The sequence below is a fragment of the Melospiza melodia genome, chromosome 5 (assembly GCF_035770615.1).
Source record: "Melospiza melodia melodia isolate bMelMel2 chromosome 5, bMelMel2.pri, whole genome shotgun sequence".
NCBI classification, from domain to species: domain Eukaryota; kingdom Metazoa; phylum Chordata; class Aves; order Passeriformes; family Passerellidae; genus Melospiza; species Melospiza melodia.
The window spans coordinates 79859408-79882135 of record NC_086198.1 but is presented as its reverse complement, the minus strand read 5'-3'; the positions used below and the strand labels follow the sequence as shown (position 1 = coordinate 79882135).

Sequence of the window (22728 nt, the reverse complement as noted above, 5' to 3'; positions counted from 1 at the left end):
GACAAATTTCTCTTAAGGAAAGGAATCTCCCTCAGCTCGTTTGTCATGAACATTGGTGAAGATAATTAATTGGCTTTTCAGCTGGGGACTCATATTTTCTGTGCTGTTCTCTAATAATTCACTCATACACTGACCTACAGATTCAATGGTATCCATTGAATTTCTGCTGCACTTAGAAAACTGCACCAAAAATTCTTTTGGCAATTTGTTCGTCTAATTTGTTGTTTTCAGTCTGCCTTGAATCTTTTCATTTAATGTGTCTGCCCTTTTACACAGTGTTCCTTTTTTGCTTTAATAGCCTCCCCTATTCATCTGTTTAATTACAGTATTTTCATGTCCCATCACATTCTCTTCTGAGTGTTCAGTATGGTGTCTCCATATTGTTTATGCCACCTGGAAGTATTTAAGGCTTTGAAATTGACCCTTTAAATTTGATTTTTGCATGCTTTTCCACTAATGACTATTTCCTAGGTATTCTATATTATTTGCAAAGTTGGGATTTTTTGGGGGTATAGCATATATACCTTTTATAATTGCTGTAGCAAAGAGCTCTTCCATAATGTCTCTGGTGCCAAGTCTTGGTGCCTTTTTGAAGAATACTATTTCCCAGTTTGAGGGGAAAAAAAAAAAAGCCAAAAAAAAAAAAAAAAAAAACAAAAAAAACCCCCCCCAAAAAAAACCAGAGAAAAAAATCCTTTAAAAAGTAGCTGTTCCTGTTTCCAAAAAAAAAAAGTTTTCCACCGCATAGCATAGCTTTCCCATGAATCTTTACATCTTTTCTGAAAGTTACATCTTTACACAGTGTTTGGAAGAAAATACTGAATATGACATGAATCATAGGAAAATCACAGAGATTGCTGTTGAGCAGAAATGCTGAGAAGCTCTTTGATAACACAGTTGGTGGGGACCGCAGGTGATTCTAGGACTGTTGCTGTTCTCCAGAAAATTAAGTAAAAAGAGGAGAACTTTGCAGTCTTGGAGCATAGGATTTTGTTGCTGATGTTCCTCGACACCAGTCATGAGGTTTGGATAACATGAAGTAATAAAAAGAGGAATACTGAAAATACTTTCATCTCATGCTTTTTTTCTCCTTTACTGATGAAGGTTACTGATAATTTTGTAGGACAACAGAGGGGAGCAGCTGTTGTGTGCCCAGTCAGCAGCTTCCATCGGCCTCCAGCTAGCTGGAGATTTTACCAAGCTGCAGCCTGAGCAGAGGTGCTAAAGCCAGCACAGTTCTCTGCTGGCTCTTTATGGCAGGCATTAAGGGCAGCAGGATTTGTCCAAGACCTAATTGCACGTATTTAGGGGGAAGCAATCATCAGTGTTTAGAGGAAATGGCAGCTGTAAAGCTCAAGCATTGAATACGGGTGAAATGATGCAGGAATGTTTAGTACCAGGAGGATGTGGCTGTCCACAGGGCAGGCAGCAGCTGTCCCTGCAGTACAGCTACCTGCACATGACAGCTCTGTCTGTGTTTTTAACCTCTGGCAGGTTAAGAAGACAGCAGGATCAAAGTGGGCAGACTTCCAGCATTGACAGCAGAGCATCTCTCCAGAGCCACGAGAAGCTCCAAGACGGGAGGAACAACAATTTGCTGGGACAGGGCTGCACCAGGGGCTGCAGCAGCTAGTGAGCCCAGCCTGCTCCCACACAGGCAGGGAGGGGGGATCCTCCCTGCACCCCTTCCTCTGCATCCCTGCATCCATCCTGGCCCACCCAAAACAGCAGCCCTGGCCAAGGACAAACCCACACAGCACACAGGCTGAGGTTCTCCACCTACAACTCTGCTCTTGACTCTGCCACTGGAAAAATGACCATCAGCAGCAAAATACAGTTTTTTAAGTAAGTGTGACTTTTGTTTTCAAAATCCTGGAAGAAAACTTGAAGCAATTCATTAGGCAGCCTCTCAAAGATTGCCACATTCCTGGATATTTGCAAGAGACAACTGCAGCCAGCTTTATCTTGAAGGCTTTAATATTACCCCAATCTCTCTGTTAATTAAAATGGTCCAGTTTGAAATTTTGTGAAACTGCTGGACACAGCTGTCTCTAAGCATCTGCTGTTGAGTTTATAACAGATGTACATGATGTAAATACATTAATGTAGTGTCAAATAGGCCAAACACTGAATAATTTCATTGAAATACCTGAAACTCATTGAGAAAGTTGCAGTGTAAGTGTATTCACATTGTTCTTTAACATCCTGTGTTCTGCTTTGTAATAACAGGTGTGACCCTGGCCAAGTCAAAGTTTTGCTAGTGACTTTACTGGTTGCAGGGCCAGAAACACCTTTTTATTTGTAACAATAGGCTGACTGAGCCAGACCTGAAAGGCAGCTTAGTAAGGAGAGCTAAAAACATTAAGAATTTGCTCAGATCCATAGCTAGGTGTTATAAAATGTTAAAAAGTTACATGTGTCTCTGTTTTCATTGATCTATTCTGGATGAAACTGTCTTGAATAGAAAGAAAGCTACTTTAGTCAAAATATTGCTGACATGAAATCCTTTTATTTTAAACAGCACCCAAAATTCCAAACATTTATGATATTTTACAACTTGTACATCCACATTTTGATAATAAATGCATGTTTATTCTGTCCCATTGTGCTTTTGTTTTGAAAGGTTACCACCTGTAAGCAAGTTTCATTTCAACTTTTTAAAACAATTAGGTTAGGTTTTTGGAAGTGAGAAATATTTTATTTGAAATAATCTATTTTTACAGCATCATTTTCATCCTTAAAAAAAAAAAAAGTTCTTTGTAATTGAATCTATTGTAAATTTTGGTTTATGTTATATGTAATTTTGGTCACAACTTTTCCACAAATACAGATTTTTATCACTCCATGAAATGATACAGTGTTCCATATCATCAACAGCAAACAGTTTACAAATGTACAAAGGTAAAGATTTTATGTCTGTCACAAGTATGGTGTTGGTCTTCTTTCTTAATTTGGTCACAGACTGAAATAATCATACAATCAAACAAAGGAGCAAATTTTTTCTGGTCATAAGAGGATAAATTTCATCACCCAGAATAAACTATTTCCCATCCATCCTTTCTTTAATTTTTTTTTTTTTACTTGATATTCGTTTCCCTTGGGAAGGACCAAACTAGATAAGATTTCAGATTATTTCTGGAAACACCTATTGTTTTGTTCCAATCAAAATGCATGGTGATCTTGGACCTTGATCTAGATCTGAAAGAAAATCTTTATTTTGAGCAAGAAGAGCTGCTCTGGGTGATTTTATACATCAACCACATATGATGCCACAGTGCTAGCACCTTAACTGAGGCTGGGAAGGCATTTTTGAAGTAAATGCCCTAACCTTACAGCCTTACTGCATTTTGGTACACATTTTAGCACCCAAATCAGATGCTTTTTGGATGATGCAACACCAGAAGATGTGTTCCATGAGAGCACTTATTGCCATCTTTCCAGTGTTGAGCCTGTAGACAACTGGAACGGGTGAGGGAAAATCTGAGATGGAACTTCCCCAGATGTTTCTCATGTGGATGTCAGGTCAGCAGAGCCTCTCCTGTCCAGCTGCACTGTCAGCCAATGCACACATAGCCCCCAGGAAGCCTGGATTTATAGGATGGAAGTGGTGAAATGAAAGAGCTACATAGTGCAAGATCATCAGTGACTGCATTAAAAATCGGAGGAGTTTATTGCAGATAGAATTTAATTAGCAGCATGATTCTACCAAATATTTGCAGCCTGATCTGTCTCTTGTTGGGTGTATTTGCCAGTGCTTTACTGAGCTGGTTTTGAGAGGAGATTGGCTATTCAATAGATTGCATCTACTTAAATATATTTGCACAGAGCATTGTGCATGAATGCAAGCTCACTCAGACACTTTAATTTCACGCTTGTTGCCACACAATCATTTCCCAAACTGTACTGCTTGCAAAAAAATGAAATCATGGCACCAATCAGCTTTATCCATAGTCCATGGCACTTCCACTGACTGAAGCTCTACCTTATGCTGCATATAATTATCTGTGTCAACTTATTACACAGATCAGTGAATGCCCTCAGTTATACCATGGAGACCCAATATTGAATCAAAGAATCGGGGAATGGTTGGGGTTGGAAGAGACTTTTAAAGGTCACCCGGTCCAACTCCCCTGCCATGAGCAGGGACACCTTCACCTAGATCAGGTGCTCAGAGCCCCATCCAATATGGCCCTGATGCTTCTAGGGATGGACCCCCATTTCTCTGGAACACCCACACTCTTATTTCATCTTTCCTTTCAACCAGCCTAGCTATAAGGATCTGTCTCGACATGGGAAGCTCTGATAATGGTGTAGAAGATAACTGAGAGGTTATTTTTAATAGAATATGATTTGTGGGGACAGAACACATGCAACAAGGAAAGTCACAAAGCCCGGGAACATGCCGGAGAGAAATGCTTGGTTTAGACTTGTTTCTCCTACTTTAGACAAAAGAAAAATGAATTATCCAGATCCAGGCGCAAAAGTAGAGATGAAAAAGGGAAAAAAAAGCTTTTAGGATGTGATGCACTTTCCCTGTCTTGATTGTCTGTTTTAGCAGATGGTTCTCCCTGTAGCTCTGCCTCCATGGAGTAAACATGAGTGCACACAGCTCAGATGTGGACATGCACATTGTGCACTGACATTTAGTCAGATGAATCTGGTTTGTGATGATACAGGCAATTTGTCAAGCTGCAGTCTAATCCTTACGAAAAAAATGGGATAATTTCTGATCTATTCAATGGGAGTAAGAGACATTAAACAGTTTTCATCTTTAAGTGCTGAAGTGGTATTAGAGTGACTAGAATATACACAAACATACTTTCATCTCGTGTTCCACCAGAAATGAAAACAGGGAAGTCCTAAATAAGACATAGAAGGTTTTTACAATAAACTCAGCAAGATGGAGGACAAAAGGAAAGCAGGGCGGGCATAAATCCAGAAGAAACTCTTTGGGACTCATTTATTCTATACAGCTTTCTTGCCTTGCAAAAGTGGACAGTGATCTTGACTCCCAAAATCTCACCTGGCTTCTCTAAGTCATTTAAAAGATAAAAATATTTTTCTCCTTTCTGCTCGAGGGAAGAGATAAAGAAGTCTAACATAGCTGGAAAAGCAGTTTGCTGCTGCCACAGTTTATTGCAGTGCCTCTTGCTCTGTGGTGTTGCAGTTCTGATCCCACATGCACATTCCCACAGCATCACTCCACGTTTAAACTCTGCCAGATTTACCTTCTGTTCCATTTGCTCCTTCTATCTTGCATATTAAATATTGGCACAGTACTGTAAATGCTTAATTACCAACTGTCATAAAGTACAAATGGCTCCTTTCATCTGTAGTCTTGACAAAAATGATTACTGTAATATTTCCAGAAGATTTTCCTGTAAATCTGGGGAAATAGGAGGGTTAGTTGTAGGTCTTGGCACAATATTAAAGTGACAGCTAAGTACATTACAGAGGAAATAATAGGCACTGATCCATCCATTCCAGTCATTGAGATGTTTTCTGCTTGTAGGAACATGTGATCACAATTTCAAACTTATTTCTGACTGTTCAAACTAAAGCTAAATAATGCTGTAATGGGGTGTACTGGGAAGCTGAACGAGGCTGAATTAGACCCAAAGCATTCTTCTGTTTTCCACATGGATAGGTGTGCCAATACTTCTGCTACTAAAAACGTGGATGCCAGCACAGGAGAAGCTTAGAGGTTTTGGACAGGAACATTTACAGTTTTGGTGGGAGCTGGGAAGCAAGGATATACTGAAAGTGCATTAATAAAAAAAGCTACAGATTTAATAGGCTGTCTCTGGTAGCTTCACTGCTCTGGCACTGGCCCCAAGAGGAGACCTGGAACAAACCACTGCCCTGTAAGTGATCTCCATTATTTCCTTATTTGACCCAGATTTCATCCATGAAGAAGTGAGTCCATCTATGCAGACACTAAATAAGAAGCAAAGGAAGGAAAAACTCCCCTGTCAGCAATGTTGGGCTGCTCAGATTCTCCCTTCCAGTGCAGCAAAAGGGACAAACAACAACTTATACCACTTGCTGCAGCTGCTATCAGTCCTGCTGGGGACAGCAGGAATTGCTTTCTCTTACACATCCCTTGCAGTTCAGTCCCTTAGCACATGCTACCAACATATCAGTGATGAATTTTGAATGAGGGATAATGTAAAGCTTTTAGAGATCCTTCTGCTGCCACACAAGAACTTCCATGATAGACTGATGTGATTTTTAAAGAGGAGCTTTGTGGTTCTTCTCCTGGAGAGCATGCTACCAGCTCAATGACTGATTTCTCATGCACACTGTGCTTCATCATCTCAGCCTTCATCAGAGTAGTTACTTTTGTTTATCTGTATTTTAGTGATTGAATCAGCTATGCTCTGGCCAGCAGGGAAAAATTTTTTGGTATTTTTAGCCTTCATTTAGTGATGCAAATGAGCTTCCTATAATCTTGTTTGTGAGAAAACACATGCTACAATCAGGACCTCAATAATGACAGATATTAGCTATGCTCCATACATCAATGAAATTGGATCAGAGTCACAACCTCCCTTTTTTGTCCTTTTTAATTGGAAAGGAGCAATGTATCTAATCAATTAAACAAATTTTTTTTACAATATTGCCCAACTGTCCTTGTGAGTCATTCCAAAGAATCAAAATTGTAATATAGGGCAGAGAGCTTTGCTGTTCCATGTTTGTGGGTTTCTTTAAGTCTATTAAAAACAACAAAGCAGGCATAAAAAAACTACTGTAACTTTCTATATCCATTAAAGGAAACACAACTGAGAACAATCATAAAATGCAAGTCCTTCTAAAATGTATGCCAAGAACACACAGTTATGTAAAACCAGTGTCCTTTAAATGGAATTAGATTTAGCCACAGACACTTTCATGGGCAAAACTATGTTGGAACTAGTGCTCTTGAGAATTTTTTGTTTCTTACTATCCATTGTTTTGATGTGTGCTATAATACAGCCCTGGAATTTTCTCACAGTGATAATTTTGTACTTGAAAAATCCCTCTTGGAAGAGTACTATACAATTTAATTATGACTTTTCTACACAGAAAAGTCGTGTTTTGTCGTGACTATAATATTCTCCAGCCTCTGTGCAAAGGTATTGAGGCAATTTTGTTGTGTTAATTAGTAATGAGAGAATGCTCTAAGTCTGCTCCAAGTCCTGAGTCCTATAATAATAAATAGTTTATCCACACATTAAGGTAAGTCAGACACTGTCACAGCCATCTTTTATGAAAAATCCTTCCGTTAGAATTTTTCCTCCTGAGAAGCTAAGAGGCCTCAGGAGCAAAATGTAAACAATGATTATCTGCTGCTGTGGAATGCAACAGATGCATCTGTGGTTGGCCCATGTTGGATGTTTGTAATTAATGGCCAATCACAGTGAGCTGGCTCAGACTCTCTGTCTGAGACAGAGCCATTGTTATCATTCTTTTTTTGCTATTCTTAGCTAGCCTTCTGAGGAACTCCTTTCTTCTATTCTTTTAGTATAGTTTTAATATAATATATAGTTTTAATATAATATATAAATATCATAAAATAATAAATCAAGCCTTCTGAAACATGGAGTCAGATCCTCGTCTCTTCCCTCATACTAAGACCCCTGCAAACATCATCACAAGACACTACTGCAATGAATTTACAATTGGAACCAGCTTTGTGAGATACACCTTGAAACCAGAGATAAACTAGAAAAAGTGTTCAGGGCAGCAGGCAACAGTGAAATAGCTTAACAAATGTAACAGGCATTCATATAATGCAGATTTATGGATTAGTTTCTACATTTAGTTGCGTTCAATATCTCCTTTAGTGCCATAAATTTCCCATTTATATCCAAATCCTCAGGCATTATAATCTTGGAGAGTACAAGGGCTCGCAGAGCCTGCTGCAGTGACACCAGCAGCTGTAACCTGTGCCTCATCCTCAGGGCAGCAGGAGCACACCAGGCTCCTTCTGCTGAGCAGAGGATCACTGCATCTGCAGAATCCAGCTGAAGGCAGATGTGGAGAGCTGAATTGAAGTATGTAAACATGATGAGAGCTGCAACAGAGCTGGCTTGCTGCTTCTGCACCCCCTCGTCAAGACCTCGTGTGGTTCCAAATCTAAAAGACCCCCTAAATCCTGTCATCCCCAGGGTCTGTCACTGCTCCAGGTGTGGGGTGAAAACCTCTGCATGTTTGTGCACAGAAACAAACCTCTGCATGTTCGTGCAGAGAAACAAACCTCTGCATGTTTTTGCACAGAAACACCCCCCTGCATGTTAGTGTACAGAAACAAATCTCTGCATGTTTGTGCACACAAACCTCTGCATGTTTGTGCACACAAACCTCTGCATGTTTGTGAGAGAAACAACCCCCTGCACGTTTGTGCACAGAAACAAACCTCTGCATGTTTGTGCAGACAAACAAACCGCTGCATGTTTGTGCACACAAACCTCTGCATGTTTGTGCAGACAAACAAACCCCTGCATGTGAGCACTGCAGCACAGAAATCCATCCCTGCTCAACAGCATTCTGACTGACACACACAATTCCTGCCCTTCCAAAGCCCAGCCAAACTACACCCCCAGACACATCCCCACCTCAGCCATGCCTGTCATCCAAAACACCTGGGCTCCCACCTACTCTGCTACTGCTGAGTCACAAACTCCAGGAATTAAAGGTCTTGGAAATGCTTAGAGTCTTCTGATGCCCCATCAAGTCCACCAGAGTGTTTCAAAGTGTTTCCTGTGGCCAGAACTCCTCTTTCTTCAACTCCTCTTTCTTCAGTGTTGAGCTTAATGTTACATTTTTCAGAGGTACACATTAATACTGAACAGCCAGTAAAATAAAAATAAGGTAAGGCTGCTTGTCTTGTGTTTCAACATATATTTTAAAGAGATTTCTGAAATGTTTTCCCCATATTATAGGCACAGCTATTTAAGTAAGTGTCATAGCTTCTTTCTTTTTTGCAAATGGGAGACATAAGCGCACAGTGTGGGCAGAGAAATCAGAGAAAATGTATGTGACTGACAGTGTACTGTCAGACCATAGCAGTAACTTTCATTACTTTCTTCTCATTATTTTCTTCAAGATAAAGTATCTGCTAAAGCTTGTAGCAGCAATATTGAACCCTACAGGTCAAATTGTGGGAACTGTATTTTAAAAATAATACCATATCATATTAACAGTCTTTTATTCCACTTTTTGTTTATATTTGGAAGACTAATAGGTGCAGACAATAAGCCTTTTCTGGATCCTTCATTGCTTCATATTACCCTCACTGTAATTTGTCCCCTCTATAAAAACAAATATTCCCCTGGCAACACACACCACAAACATATTTCTCTGTTTTCCCCTCACAGTATTTTCAGTTTTCCCACACAAATGAAGATTTCTGCGTCTCTCAGACATTGTGCTGTCCCTTTCTGGGAAAATCTTCTGTGTGAATTATGCTGACAGTTTGCAATTGCCCTGTAAACTGGAAGTTATTGATATGAGGCTGCATTATCATATTTAAGATGCATGAAGTTGCTAATACTTCACACTATCATGTTCCATAATACTGTAGGGTCTTGGAGAAAAGGGATTTAAAGCTTTTTGTTTTGTTTTGTTTTTAAGTGTGGGTATGCACGGCAGCTGAATGCACAGCAAAGCTCTGGGCATTTTATTGCATAGCTTCAGCATGTTTGTACTACAGCAATGTGTTTAACTCCCTGAGCCTGCTCCTTCCCACCTTGAGTGTGTCAATACTGATTTTCACCTTCCACTCCGTAGTGCTGCCACTCTTCTTGGTAGGACCAAGATTATTGGTTTACTGAGTCAGTATCTATAGCAGGAACACAGCCCTGCTGTTTTTGAAGAGCATACATATGTATGAACCAATTATTTGACTCTATTTTTCTCTTTGAGGAAGGAATATTTATTTTACTAGCTGAGAAGACCAAATTAAATCTTTTCCATTTAGTACACTTCAAAAATAATTTTCTCACTTCCTATCAACTGTTTAAATCTCTTCCTAAATGAATGCTATGAGATTTAAAAGGTGCTGAAAATATGCTTGTGTTTTTCTTGAAGACATTTATTCCAAAACCCTGTCCATTTAAATAAAGCAGCCATCCTTCTGATCTTTATCTATGATATGCTCATTATGTAGCATATACATATTAATCTATAATTAAAAGGGGTGGCTGTAGTTCATTTTCCCCATGTTCATCAACAGATTTGGAATACATAACCCTTTACAAGTCTTAAGCCACACCTACATGAAAACATACACATGATAACAATTATAACATAGATAACAGATTTTTCCTGTCCGTGGATGGCAGAAGCCTCAATCTTCCAAGCTAAATAATGTGCTGAAGTATAATGAGACATAATGCAGACACATCTACAAGTGTGTTAAAAAATAAAATCTTGCTTTCTCTCCAGGGATTTGAGAGCTGCAGATTTCCTGCCAGAAAAGTTAGAAATTTATTTAGAGTGGGCTGGAGAGAAGGCAGTGCTTCTAGGAGACAGAAAAAATGCACTGGCCCAATATTTGGAAGCTGACAATGTTTTCTTGTTAAATCATGTCTTCCCAAATAAGGGTGTTTTGCTTAACATAAACCAGCAAGACTAGACATAGAAAAATAATTTAAACACATTTGTGTTGCTCCAGCCATAGCTTATTGTTACCTAGAGATACTGTATTAATAGCAAAAGGTTTTTTGCAAAAAGCTTGCACATGATGAGCTTTCTCTCATGCTATCAGATAAATTTCTGTTTATGTCAGAATTTAACAAAGTTTTTTTAAACTTCCCTTCTGCACCTCTCCATTTCTGCCCACTTTCAATGCCCAAGTGCTAAAGACCCTCTTCCTCTCAAGAATTTCCACTCTGATCTGCACATCTCTGCTTCTGACCATGTCTTATCTTCAAGTAAAATAATTTTAAATTATATTTAATGACAGTAATATTTTGTACTTCAAAGAAAGGTCTTCATTAACCATGCTGGATGCCATTTCTGCTGTGGGGATGTGAGATCATCTTTGGCAGCCCCTCCTAGAAACAGGCTTTGCTGGCTCCTTCTCTAATGAGGGATTTGAGTGGCTGAAATATTCAAGTGCCATAAATGTAGACGCCTGAGGCTCAGAACACAGGGAAATCCAGGACCATGAGCTTAGAGCCTGCCCTTTTCTTTTAGTTCAGATGGAGTCCTCACAGCCCTGCAGCTGTCAGGCATGCAGAGCTCACCAGCACCATGTCCAGGGCTCTGGGACAAGTCTGGAATTCCTGCCTTTCCTGGGGAATGAGGTCTCCATCCAGCTCAGCCCTGCAGCTGTCCTGGGTAATGCACTCCCGCACCAGCAACTACCATGACAGCTGCGCACCGAGAAAATTAATCCAGAAAATTCAAAACCTCCAGTTTGAAACTTTCCAAAGCTCAGGGAATTTAAAATATGTCCTTTCAGGACAGGGGGCCACAAAGTAGAAATAAATATCTTTTTTTGTTGTTGTTTTTTTCCAAGTCTCTGAGGAATCCCAGATTATTTCACAAATCTTCAATTCAGGGGGGAAATGCTATGAAAGAAAACACAATGTCCTTATATAGAGAACTGTAAAGAAGAGCACAACGAGTGCTGTACACAACATAAAATTAAGGAAAAATCTCTCTTCAATCATTCTGTTCAAGTATCACATCTATATTACTTGCTCTCAAGATCAACTACAGGACAAAAAGTTGCTGCTCTCTAATCAGTATTCATATGAAAGTGTTCAAACTGTAACTCAGAATCCTGAGAGACTGGAACACTTCTTAGTTCCATCTTTTTAAAATGAGAATGAATTCCATTTCAGTGGTAGCTTTGATGTATTTCAAGCTTTTTTTCCACATCAGTTAGGAGAAAATTATTTGCTTCAACAAATCTTAATGTCTGTATGTTCTTGATTTTGTCTTTCATTAGATGACAAACATTTTCTTAGATGGCAAAATTTTTTTTTAAACCATTTTATGAAAGCACATTTAAAACATATCCTGAAAGGAGGCTTGGTTTTGAATTTATATTATTCAAAACACAACCACATTGAATGACCCCTTTTCTTGGCTGAAGAATATGGCATAGTGAATGGAGTAAGTTTGAAAATAGGGTTTTTTAACAAAAAATGCAACTGGCAAGATCCTTCATTAACACTCATGCAGAATTTTGTTTTGCAAAAAGAACAGAAGTGTGTATCAGAGCTAAGATGGGGTGCATAAGGCCAAGAATATTCATTTCATTTGCTGCAAAAACAAATTGGCAAGTAAACACGATTCAGCCAGGCTGTGAAGTAGTCCATCCACAAAATTTAGAGGAAGGAGAGGAATGTGCAGTGACCCAAAATAAGGAGCACTATGTGCTTTTCCTTTTATCAAGAAATCATGTTACTTAAAAGGTCTCTCCACTGTAAAGGACACAAGGGAAGTCACTGGTGCCATTATACATCCATTTCCATTGGAAGATCAAAGCAGCAACATAAAAACAAGTGTCAGCTGAAGCATTTTCTTCTACTTTCAAGGTAAATGGTAAAAGCTGCTGAATGGAAATCTATCAAAATCTTTTTTCCTGACACGTTGATGGCAATTTTCCTGACTGATATTAACCTCATTAAATAGCCATCAGTGTCTGCTACAAAAGTGAAGAGTCCCTTCCCACAGTCCCTCTGAAGAAAGACGGCCAGTAATGAAAAATTCAAGTCTTTTACTTTCTGCTAAGCATGAACAGATGTATAGACAAATTGGACATGAACAAATGCGTAGAAAAACATCACTTATATTGGAAATAGTTTTGGTCTCTTGCCTACTACTTCATATTTTAACCACTCAGTGATTGATGTTCTGTCCAAGTCTGGTATATGACTGCAGTTGACTTGTTTTTGAGATACACCTTTCTCCATTCTCCCCTTACTGAGAAGGAAGATACAGAACTGCAGTTTGCTATACTTCTCTTTAAGGAATGTGGCTTCGCTCTAACAACTTTCTCACCTGCTCTCCCCAACACTGCAAATTGACGTAAAGGAATCATAACAGCCCAGTTTGGGCTTTTTTGCAAAGGCCCAGTCCAACACACATGGCGCATGAGCACAACCCCAAGTTTACAGTCTAAAGATTTGTGTAAAATCCAGGCCAAATGCTCCACAGCCTCATCCACAAGCAGCTCTCAGAATCCCAGTTTATCCAATTTCTGTGACATTTCTGCACCCAATTGCAAACAAGCTGCCACAAGCTACCTGGGCAGAAGCACACAGGTCACAGATCCTGCCTGATCCTCTCCCACTGGCATTTAGCATCAAATTCAGTAAAACCATAGGAAACGTAAACCCAAAAGTCTATCCAAACATTCTTTGGTTTGTGGTTCACTGAATGCTGCTGTGGTGTGTTTGTGAACTGAAAGAGCTGGAGCAGTACCTGGAGAAGTAGCAAAGGTGGTGGTGGTGAAGCAGAACAGAAAATACCTGGGCTGAAAAGCTGAAAAGAGGAAGAGAAAAGCAAGGAATGAGGCAAAAGTCTGGGATTACACAAGGAGATTGGGCTGGAGGTTAAGGCTGACACACTCCAAGAGATGTGGAGCCTGGAACTGCTGGCAGAGTTTGGCCAGGAAGAGACACCCGGTCTCAAAAAACCCAACAGAAACCATTTGTAAAAACCAACAATTCCCAGACTGTAAGTGCCATGGGACTTGGGACTCTGCAATAGAACAACATTCCACTTCATTAATGTATACTGATGGGAAAGAGAAACTGCAAGCAACAGCAGAGCCCTGCATCCCTCCCAAGGCAGCAGATGGGACAAGAAAACTACACTTGCAGAATCCCACAGACCTAGTGCACAATGAGGTGTGAGGGCCCTGTGTCTTGTGAAAACAAGCAGTTGATGGACAGTGATTTGGAGCAATTTTCTCCTGAGTAATCACCAATCACTTCAGCATAGGGAGAGGCTGCTGCTGTGCCTCTGCTCAGGGAGAAGTGGCTCCAGAAGGGATCAGCACCCAGCTCTGGTGCACCAGGAAATGAGCACTGTCCTGGCTGATGCCATCAGACCCCAAGAAAAGCAGGAGTACAGGATTTTTCATTCTCATACTGTTCTAATCAATGTCTGGATTCAGCAGGATGGGAAGTGAAAGAAATCCCAATTTCCTAATCTTCCTTCAAGGTGATTTCATAAGGTTTAATGTGTAAGTTTTGATAGTCTTTTAAGTGTATCCATGCTAAGATTAACTGCTTACAGTCCTATATTTTATACAAGTATTCAGCACTTGTCTTCCTCTAATTTTGATTCAATTTCTGAAAAGATATCCCACCTTTTAATCCTGCTTTATTACACAGTTTTATCAAAGGCAAGATGTTCACATGGAAAGTAGCCCACAAGGAAGAAACACTCCTGGGCACTGCCAGTGTCCCAGTGGAAGCTGAAGTGGACAATTGCATGACCAGATAATTTTAATGTCTCAGCTGGGATTCAGGAGCAAGCATGGGAGGTCCTTGTTTGTGAACACAATTGGTCACTTGTAACAGGAGCCCCCCAGCAAACACACAAATACATGTGCAGTGCTGTGCAGCAGATCCTGCTCATAAACATTTAGAGGTGCAAAAAATAAGGAACAGCTAATCACTAATGTTTTATTCTGTCACTATATATTATATTATTTATTCTGACATTACACTTTAAGCCAATATTATTAATACTTTCTTACCTGTGTGCCCGATAATTAATTGCTCTGATTTCCTGAGTTTGCAAGAATTCATTCTTGTCCTGTGTTCAGTTACACTTGGAAATTCAGCTACAAAGGAATCTTTAAGCTCCTAGGAAAAGGTTAATGACTGAGAAGTAGTTTTCTATTTTTAATATTTTCCTGGGGTCATAATTTAGGATAGCATAGGATGTTTTGTCAGAGTCACACGTGCCTGCTAATGTCAGCAAAGGGAACAGATGGAGTATTGAACTCTCAGATGTGTAGGTTTCTAGGACACTACTCTCAAGTCCTTCCACGTATTCGAAAGACTTTCATACTTGCCTAGATCAAATAGTATTTCTAGTCTTTGGCTTTCTTGTAAAGTGCATAAATGGAAGATTAAAGCAATGACTATTTTATTCCCCTGTACTGTTAATGTCAAGACATTGTCTTTACTATTTTTGATTCTTCCTTTTAAAATCCTATCCTTTTCATGTTACCATTTTTGTTATGTGTCTTCCTTCCAAACAATACAGCTATGTTGCTGTTGACTTTTCCTCCTAGCTTGTTAGGGTCACAGGAGCCTAATACATCCTACTGGAACTGCTCTCTTTAAATGGAATTAAAATTCAGCTGTCATTGAAGATCTTTTGGTATTTTCATCAAAAGAAGTCAACATAAAGCTGTAGAGAAAGTTGTAATAGTTTTGAAATCCATTAAAGTTTTACCACTGATTCCCATGGAACCAGGATTTCACTCTCCCTAGAAACTGTGTTCTAGTAACCTCCTCCCTGAAGTCTGAGAGCCCTGAGATGCTCCAGCATTCCCTGGGAGAGAGTGAACTGCAGCACTGCTAGAGACTGGGAGCAGCTAAGGACAGAAGGGTCACCGGGAGATCAGACACATAAGGAGCCAGAGCCTTTTTAGAGCTCAGTATTAGGAACAGAAAGCCCTTTGTTGCTTCAGGTCCAGGCACTGTGGTCAAAGAGAAACAGGTCACCTACACAGAGAGATTACAGCAGCATCTCCATTTCACTCTGTGAAAATCCAGTTCAAACACCACTTGTGAAATCCAATTGCATGTAATTTGAAATTGCCCATTTCCTATGGGATAGAGAGATAGAGATTTTTAATTTTATCAACTATAATGTGTCTCCTATAGGAATCTTATCTAGATAATCTTATCTAGACATTTAGTTTACGCTCCATAAGAGTTATGTGGTAGATGGCAAAAATTCAGATGAGTCAGGTTATATTGAGCATGAAACCCATGCAGAACCAAGAGTCATCACTGGGCTAGTTTGTTCTGGGAGTGGATTCTATGAGACAATATCATAATATTTTTTATTGCATCTTCTCTAAAGAATTCTTGGAATAGATGTCTAGTTATCAAAATTGTTCTTGAAATTTAAATAAATGTGCCATATTCTAATAATATTCATCCTTAGGCTTCATTGGAATCAATTCTGCATTAATATTTTATTTCCTAGTAATAAAATTCACAATTTTTCCACTATAAATGGAGATGAAAAGGTGGGGGTGAAAACCAGTTACAGAATGTGTGGCAGCCTATGGCAAATATAATGATTCTGAACTAAATCTCTGCATTTCAGTGAAAATTCCAAGTACATTATGGCTCAGAAAATTCATAGAAGAATACTGGCAGATTCAGAAATCAAAATTTCTCAGAAAAAAGTTCATTTCTACTTAATTTTCATGATTCCTTATTCCGTTTAGTAAAGAAAAAAAAACTAGCTTCTGTCTTTTGGGAATAAGGAAAATCAAACCTAGGCAATTTTAACTGGGTTTTTTGCAGCGTTTTTCGAAATTAAAACCAAAAAGTTGTTGAAGTAGAAGAATCTCCCATAAGATGTAAACTACGGTTAGAAATTTTTCTACCTAATTTCACTGTATAATCTCAATAGTTACAAAACTCCAACTCTTTTAAAATCATTTTACACATTTAGCATGCTGAGATTTAACTGTTGCCTAACAATGGTCCACAGGTTCCATAAGCACCTATGTCACAGACACATTTTATGAAAAATCCTTTCCTTAGGATTTTTTCTCCTGAGAATCTGAGAGGCCTCAGGAACAAAATGTGAACAATGGTTATCTGCTGCTGTGGAATGCAACAGGTGCATCTGTGACTGGTCTCATGTGGTTGTTTCTAATTAATGGCCAATCACAGTCAGCTGGCTAGGACAAAGAGTCCAAGACAGAAGATTTTGTTATCATTCTTTCCTATTCTATCCTTAGCTAGCCTTCTGATGAAATCCTTTCTTCTATTCTTTTAGTATAGCTTTAATATAATATATATAATAAAATAATAAATGAAGCCTTCTGAAACATGGAGTCAGATCCTCGTCTCTTCCCTCATCCTCAGACCCCTGTGAACACCATCACACACCTATACTTCTGAAAAAAGAGGTTCATTTTCTGTATTTCACTCCTTCAAATGGCTCTGTCTCAGCCAGCTGATGACAATAATAGCCAATATTGTGGTACAATTTCAAGGGCTGTGTTACACAAACCCTACAGCAAACACGGGGAAAAGGTCTGGTATCAGACTGAGTCATCAGCTGAACAATTTACAGAGTGTGCAGGACAGCAGCTGAACAGTCTCTTGGGTATTTAAGACACACATTCTTTTTTTTTCAACTGCAAAATACCTCTCCCATTAGAAAGTAATGAAAGGAAGGTCAGAAATATCTCCAAAACTTGGTTTTGTATTCTGTTCTGTATCATGTAGTCTCCACCAGAGATGCCACCCAAATCTGCTGCACTGCTGACCTTGCTTAGGTGAATGCAGCCTCAGGCCTAGCTGGCCTGACAGAGAACACAGTTCTTATTATCAACATATTTAGTGCTAACGGGGAAAAATTCAGGATGTCAACATTTTTCTTTAGGGACATATTAATCTGGAAGTTTGTCAGTGTTCCTTTTTGATCCTCCAATTGCTGTTAAGTGACACTTGGTTTCAGCCATTTCCCCGTATTTTATGGGGACCTTGGGAAAAAAAGAAACAAAAAAATTAACTTTTAGTTACTGAGAAAATCAGAAAAAAATCTTGATTGCTCAGCCCAGGAACATAAGTCTATATGGGATAAATAGAAAAATGAGAGATGCAAGACTTACACTGAGTAGCCTGTGTCAAAGTTAAATGAAATTACTACTTACACAACTTTGGAATTTGGGACCTGGAAGAAATAGAGAATGACAGAAATAAAATATATGGACCTGGAGATTCAGTCCTCAGATCAGGGTTTTAAAATAAGCCTAAACTAATTGAATTAGGTCACTTAACTAAATTAATTGAAGAACTGAAATTAATTTCCTGCTGTACTAGATTTTATAATAGCTTCAGCTGAGCAATTTATTTGCTCTGTTTGAGGTTTTTATGCAATTGATTGATTAGTGAATAATTTTTCAGTTTAACACTAAATATCTGTAGTGGTTTGCATGATTTAATAGCCAAAGAATTCAGTGCTAATTTACTATGAGACCAAGAAGGACAGAAAAACATTGTGTTTCAGTTGTTGGCAGTGGCTGAGTTACATAAACACAGGGGCCAGCATCTCTCCAGGAGCAGTGGCAGCAGTCAGAACACTCCTCCGTGCCAGGCCCTTCAGACTGGCTGACAAACTGAGCCTCCAAAAGACCAGAACCCAAATTCTCTGAACTGCATGGAGAACCTCCCAATGCCATTAGGAAATTTTGAATCAGGGTCTTTGTTTCACTATTACATTTCAGGCAATGTCTGTTGCCCATCACATTTCAGAAGACAGTAATTCTTGGTAAACACTGATTTTGTTTCATTAGGACTATTTTTGTTCAGGATTCACTCTGCCTAGATTTTAGCACAGCTAAGTGGCATAAATGTAGTTTGGGTTAAATTAGCTCTGTCCTACTCTCACAGTCATTTGAAAATACATGGGCTGTGTCATCTAAACCCACAGTGCCATTTAACAGCAATAGCTGCTCTGCTGAGAGTCGTGATCCCTCTGTCCATGATTGCTATTATCCCTAGCAAGTTCTGAGTGTTTCCTATGACTGCTTCAGCAAAATTCACCCAGGAATCCATCACTCTTGCTCATATTCCTCATTGTTTCTGCTTCTCTGAAACTGCATCCAGTTTTTAAAAGGAATTCAGGAATATATCTATGCTACTAAATTTTTTTTTCACTGAATATAAATGTAGTAATGGATTATTCAATTGAATCAGGAAGAAAAAAGGATAAAATAAGTAAATTCACAGTAACCTTGTGGAATATTTTGGGGGAAGTTAATGAAATTTTAAAAGTGACATCTCATGCAGTATCCCAGAAAAAATAAATTGATTACCCTGCAAAGAAAATAAGCCACAATAAGAGCTTTGGAAATATGACTTTCTCTGTTTGAAAAACCAAAATCATAGAATAATGGAATAGTTCAGGCTGGAAGGGGCCTTTTAAGTTCATCTGCCCAAGACCCCTGCAACGAGCAAGATCATCTTTAGCTTGATCAAGATGCTAAAAGCTCCATCCAAAATAAGAGTTAGAATAAGAACAAGAGGACAACTATTCTAAGACATTTCTTGATCACATATAAGTCTCAATTTTACAGGGCTTGTTGTCACACAAAGCAAACGGTTTGAGGATTATTTATCAATGGAGAAAACTTGTAACAAACTTAGGATATATGAGCAGAGCCAAATACAGCAGCCTACCCTACCTGATCTACTTCAAGAAAAGAAAGTAACAGTCTGATATTATATTCTTTATATTGATATACAATACTTTATATTCCCACAGAAAATGAATCACTGCTTCTTCACCCACTGATCTCTCCTTTTGGAAACTGCACTTTCTATCTGATTGCAAATATTAAGCAGAACATACATACCAAGTGCCAAAATATTTCAATAATACATCATCTTAGAGATGTAGGTGTATGAGTGAATTCTGACAAGTGAGAACACTCCAAAAAACTGCAGAGATATTGAAAAAGAGGGAGAGAAATGGTCCAGAGGTGAAAGTACTGAGCTGTTATTCTGTTCTCAGCTCTACCGGACTCCTGCTCTGACCTTTAGCAAACAGGTTTGCCACCAGCTTTCTCAGGTGCTAAACCAGACCTCAAATGTCTCAGCTCTCCCTCCAAAGCAGGAGAATGATCCTTCTCTAGAAAGTGGTTGTGAGGATGCATTGTGAAAGGTTTAGACGCCGTGGTGATAAGCACTGTACAAAACCAAACTGTAGCGAGATAAAACTTGTACTGTCCGTCACCAAACTGTGAGGAGGTGTTTTTGAAAGAGACATTTTCATATTATTTTCTCTAAAAATAGGAAATTTTTACTTTTCTCTTCAACCATACAACAGTTGCACAGTAAGCACAGTAAACACAGCCAGCTTAGAAAGCAGACAGGTACAAGTCAATGTGTAAACCCTGAGTGATGTCACATGGTGCTCCCATTCAGACCTTTCCTTTGGCACACGTGTGCTGAGGAGGAACATGACTCCAAGAGAACAGCTCTGGCCTGTTGTCACTGCATTGGAAGAGTTCTATTGCCATTACATCGCAAAGGTTTCATATTGCTAGAGATTTGTACCTCCTTGATGTTTCTCATAGTAAGCTCCTCTAAGCACTGACTCTTCCTTGTCCTCACAGCACCCAACTGACTCCAGTTCCCCTTAGTCAACCAACCCACTCTTTTATAACACTCTTATGATTGGCTACAGCTGTGGCCTGTTAACATCAGGCCTGCTCCTAATCTTTAATAATTAACCCAGCTGCAACTCTTTAGGGCTTGAGATTATTTTCTATTCTACCTTTATTTACTTATGTTCTACCCCCTCTACACTGGCCAGAGTAGGAGACAAAGGTGGACAGACTACAGAAAAAACTAATTTTGAAGCAACTTGGCACGCTTATTTATATCCTAGGTAAACCACTGTTTATAAAAACAGACAAATTTTCCTGTACTTAGGAAGTACACCTGCGGATCTCATTGCCAAAGGGTGCTATAAGTCTCAACATTACATGGGTACAAGGGTGGAGAAACAGATGAAAGAGAAACTCACTGAAAACACGGAAAACACATCACACTGTCAGATACTTAAACTAGCTGCAAAGTGGGAAAGGGTGAGACCTGCTGACCCTGTTCTTGGTTTTCACTTAGCACCAAAGCTGGGGACACAACACTGACTTCAAAAGACTTTCAACTGGACCACTTAAAGCCTTTCTTGAGGCATTTCAGAATAAACTTCCAAGGACACACACGCACACTTTCTTGATGCCAAGACCCAAACCCCCCAAGGAGAACATTAGTGGTGATGAGCTTAGGCTGCACCACCCAGGCCAAGAGACCTCCATCCCCACTGATGATGTTCTGCTCTTTCTCCTCTAATACAGAAGCCCCCATTTATGATGCCACCCTCTTCTTTGAAATGGGGACACATTTTTTAAAGCAATCAATAGGAAACAGCCTGTATTTTAGAACAGGTATGATTAGCCAGTGAAAATATCCATGTCACAGACAAAAATGCTGCCAGATCACATCAGAACAAATGCACATATCACAGAACCCCTCTTGAGTTGTATTTCTCCAGATTTACCTCAGGAGAGAGGACAACAAATATACAAGATAAATCCACTGGTACCAACTAATCAAACCACACTGCCATCAGCTCACAAATGGAGGAAGAGTAGAGAACTATGTAAAATATATAGAGGTACAGCTGTCAAAAACACAAGTTCTTGCAGTTTGTGGCATTCACTCATATATTGGTGTAGCTCAACACATCCTGTAGAATACAGCAGCACCTTTTAATTCCTCTGCAGTTCATTAATGCTAATTTGAGCCCTGGCCTGATGGTGTGTTTGGAAACATATCCATCTTATGCTGTGACTTCAGTTGAAAGTTTCAAAATGCTATTAAAATTAATTAATTATTAAAATAACCTAATTTGTCCCGATTTGCAAACATTGCCAAGTAAAGCATCTTTCATGTCGCTCTGCACATGCATATTTTGAGTTTACAAAACACTTGAGAAGTGTTATAAAAAGGCCTGCAGACCTTTCACTTTGCATTTATTCTGCATCTTCTCAAGGCAAAACCAAGCACACATTCTTTACCAGCTGGGGCGCACTGTGTTAATTTTGATAGAGCAAATAGATCCAGACAGACAAAGATGTAAACATGTACAAGAACTAACCAAGGTTCAGAGGAATGAATGCAGATACCTTGATATGAGCACCATAGCAACAGCCTTCAGGAAATCTTTTTAACACTCTCTTAAAGATATAAAGGAGAAGAAGAAAACTCTTAAAGCATTTGAAAGGTAAAAGCCAAAGTGAAATTAAATTTTACAATGCCACTTACCACTTTCCTTTTACCTGTACAAAGAATCCTATTGAATGAAAAATACATTTATTTGCCACTCTTTTCAAGGGCGTTAAAGCATTTAGCTGTCTCTTCTGCAAAAAGAGAGGAATTAGAATTGTCACTGCTCTTTGAGGCTGCTTTTGTTTCCTAAAGGACAAAATGGGAGCAGACAAAAGACTAACAGAGATGCTCAGTGCTTGTCCAGACCTGATAAATCTCAGACTAGGGGAGCACTGCAGGGAGACCTGGTTTTGCTGCCTCTCTGGTGTACACCTTTTTCCTTCCTTCCTTCCTTCCTTCCTTCCTTCCTTCCTTCCTTCCTTCCTTCCTTCCTTCCTTCCTTCCTTCCTTCCTTCCTTCCTTCCTTCCTTCCTTCCTTCCTTCCTTCCTTCCTTCCTTCCTTCCTTCCTTCCTTCCTTCCTTCCTTCCTTCCTTCCTTCCTTCCTTCCTTCCTTCCTTCCTTCCTTCCTTCCTTCAAGAAACCAAAGAGAGGTGGATGCTGCAAGCAGGGAACGGTGTAGGGAAGGGACAGGATATGAAAGAGGGATGATCCAGGTAAGCAGAGTTCCAGGGCTGGGGCCAGGGCGCAGGTGATGGCACACACAGCCTCAAACACACCCCTGCCTGTTTCAGTCACTGCTGAGGAGCAAAACGATGGTGTGGAGATGTTTCACAGTGG

The 22728-nt window shown here is 39.4% G+C and overlaps 1 protein-coding gene across 2 annotated transcripts in view; it reads left to right on the top strand.

The window, feature by feature from the left end:
• Positions 1-2925, top strand: part of STK32B (serine/threonine kinase 32B) — a 156224-nt gene extending 153299 nt beyond the window's left edge. For both annotated transcript variants that reach the window (XM_063157627.1, XM_063157626.1), the window contains one exon: positions 1495-2925. In XM_063157627.1, coding sequence (XP_063013697.1) covers positions 1495-1539 — 45 coding nt within the window. In that variant the 3' untranslated portion in view covers positions 1540-2925. The remainder of the gene's footprint in view (positions 1-1494) is intronic.
• The last annotated feature ends 19803 nt before the right edge of the window (positions 2926-22728 follow it).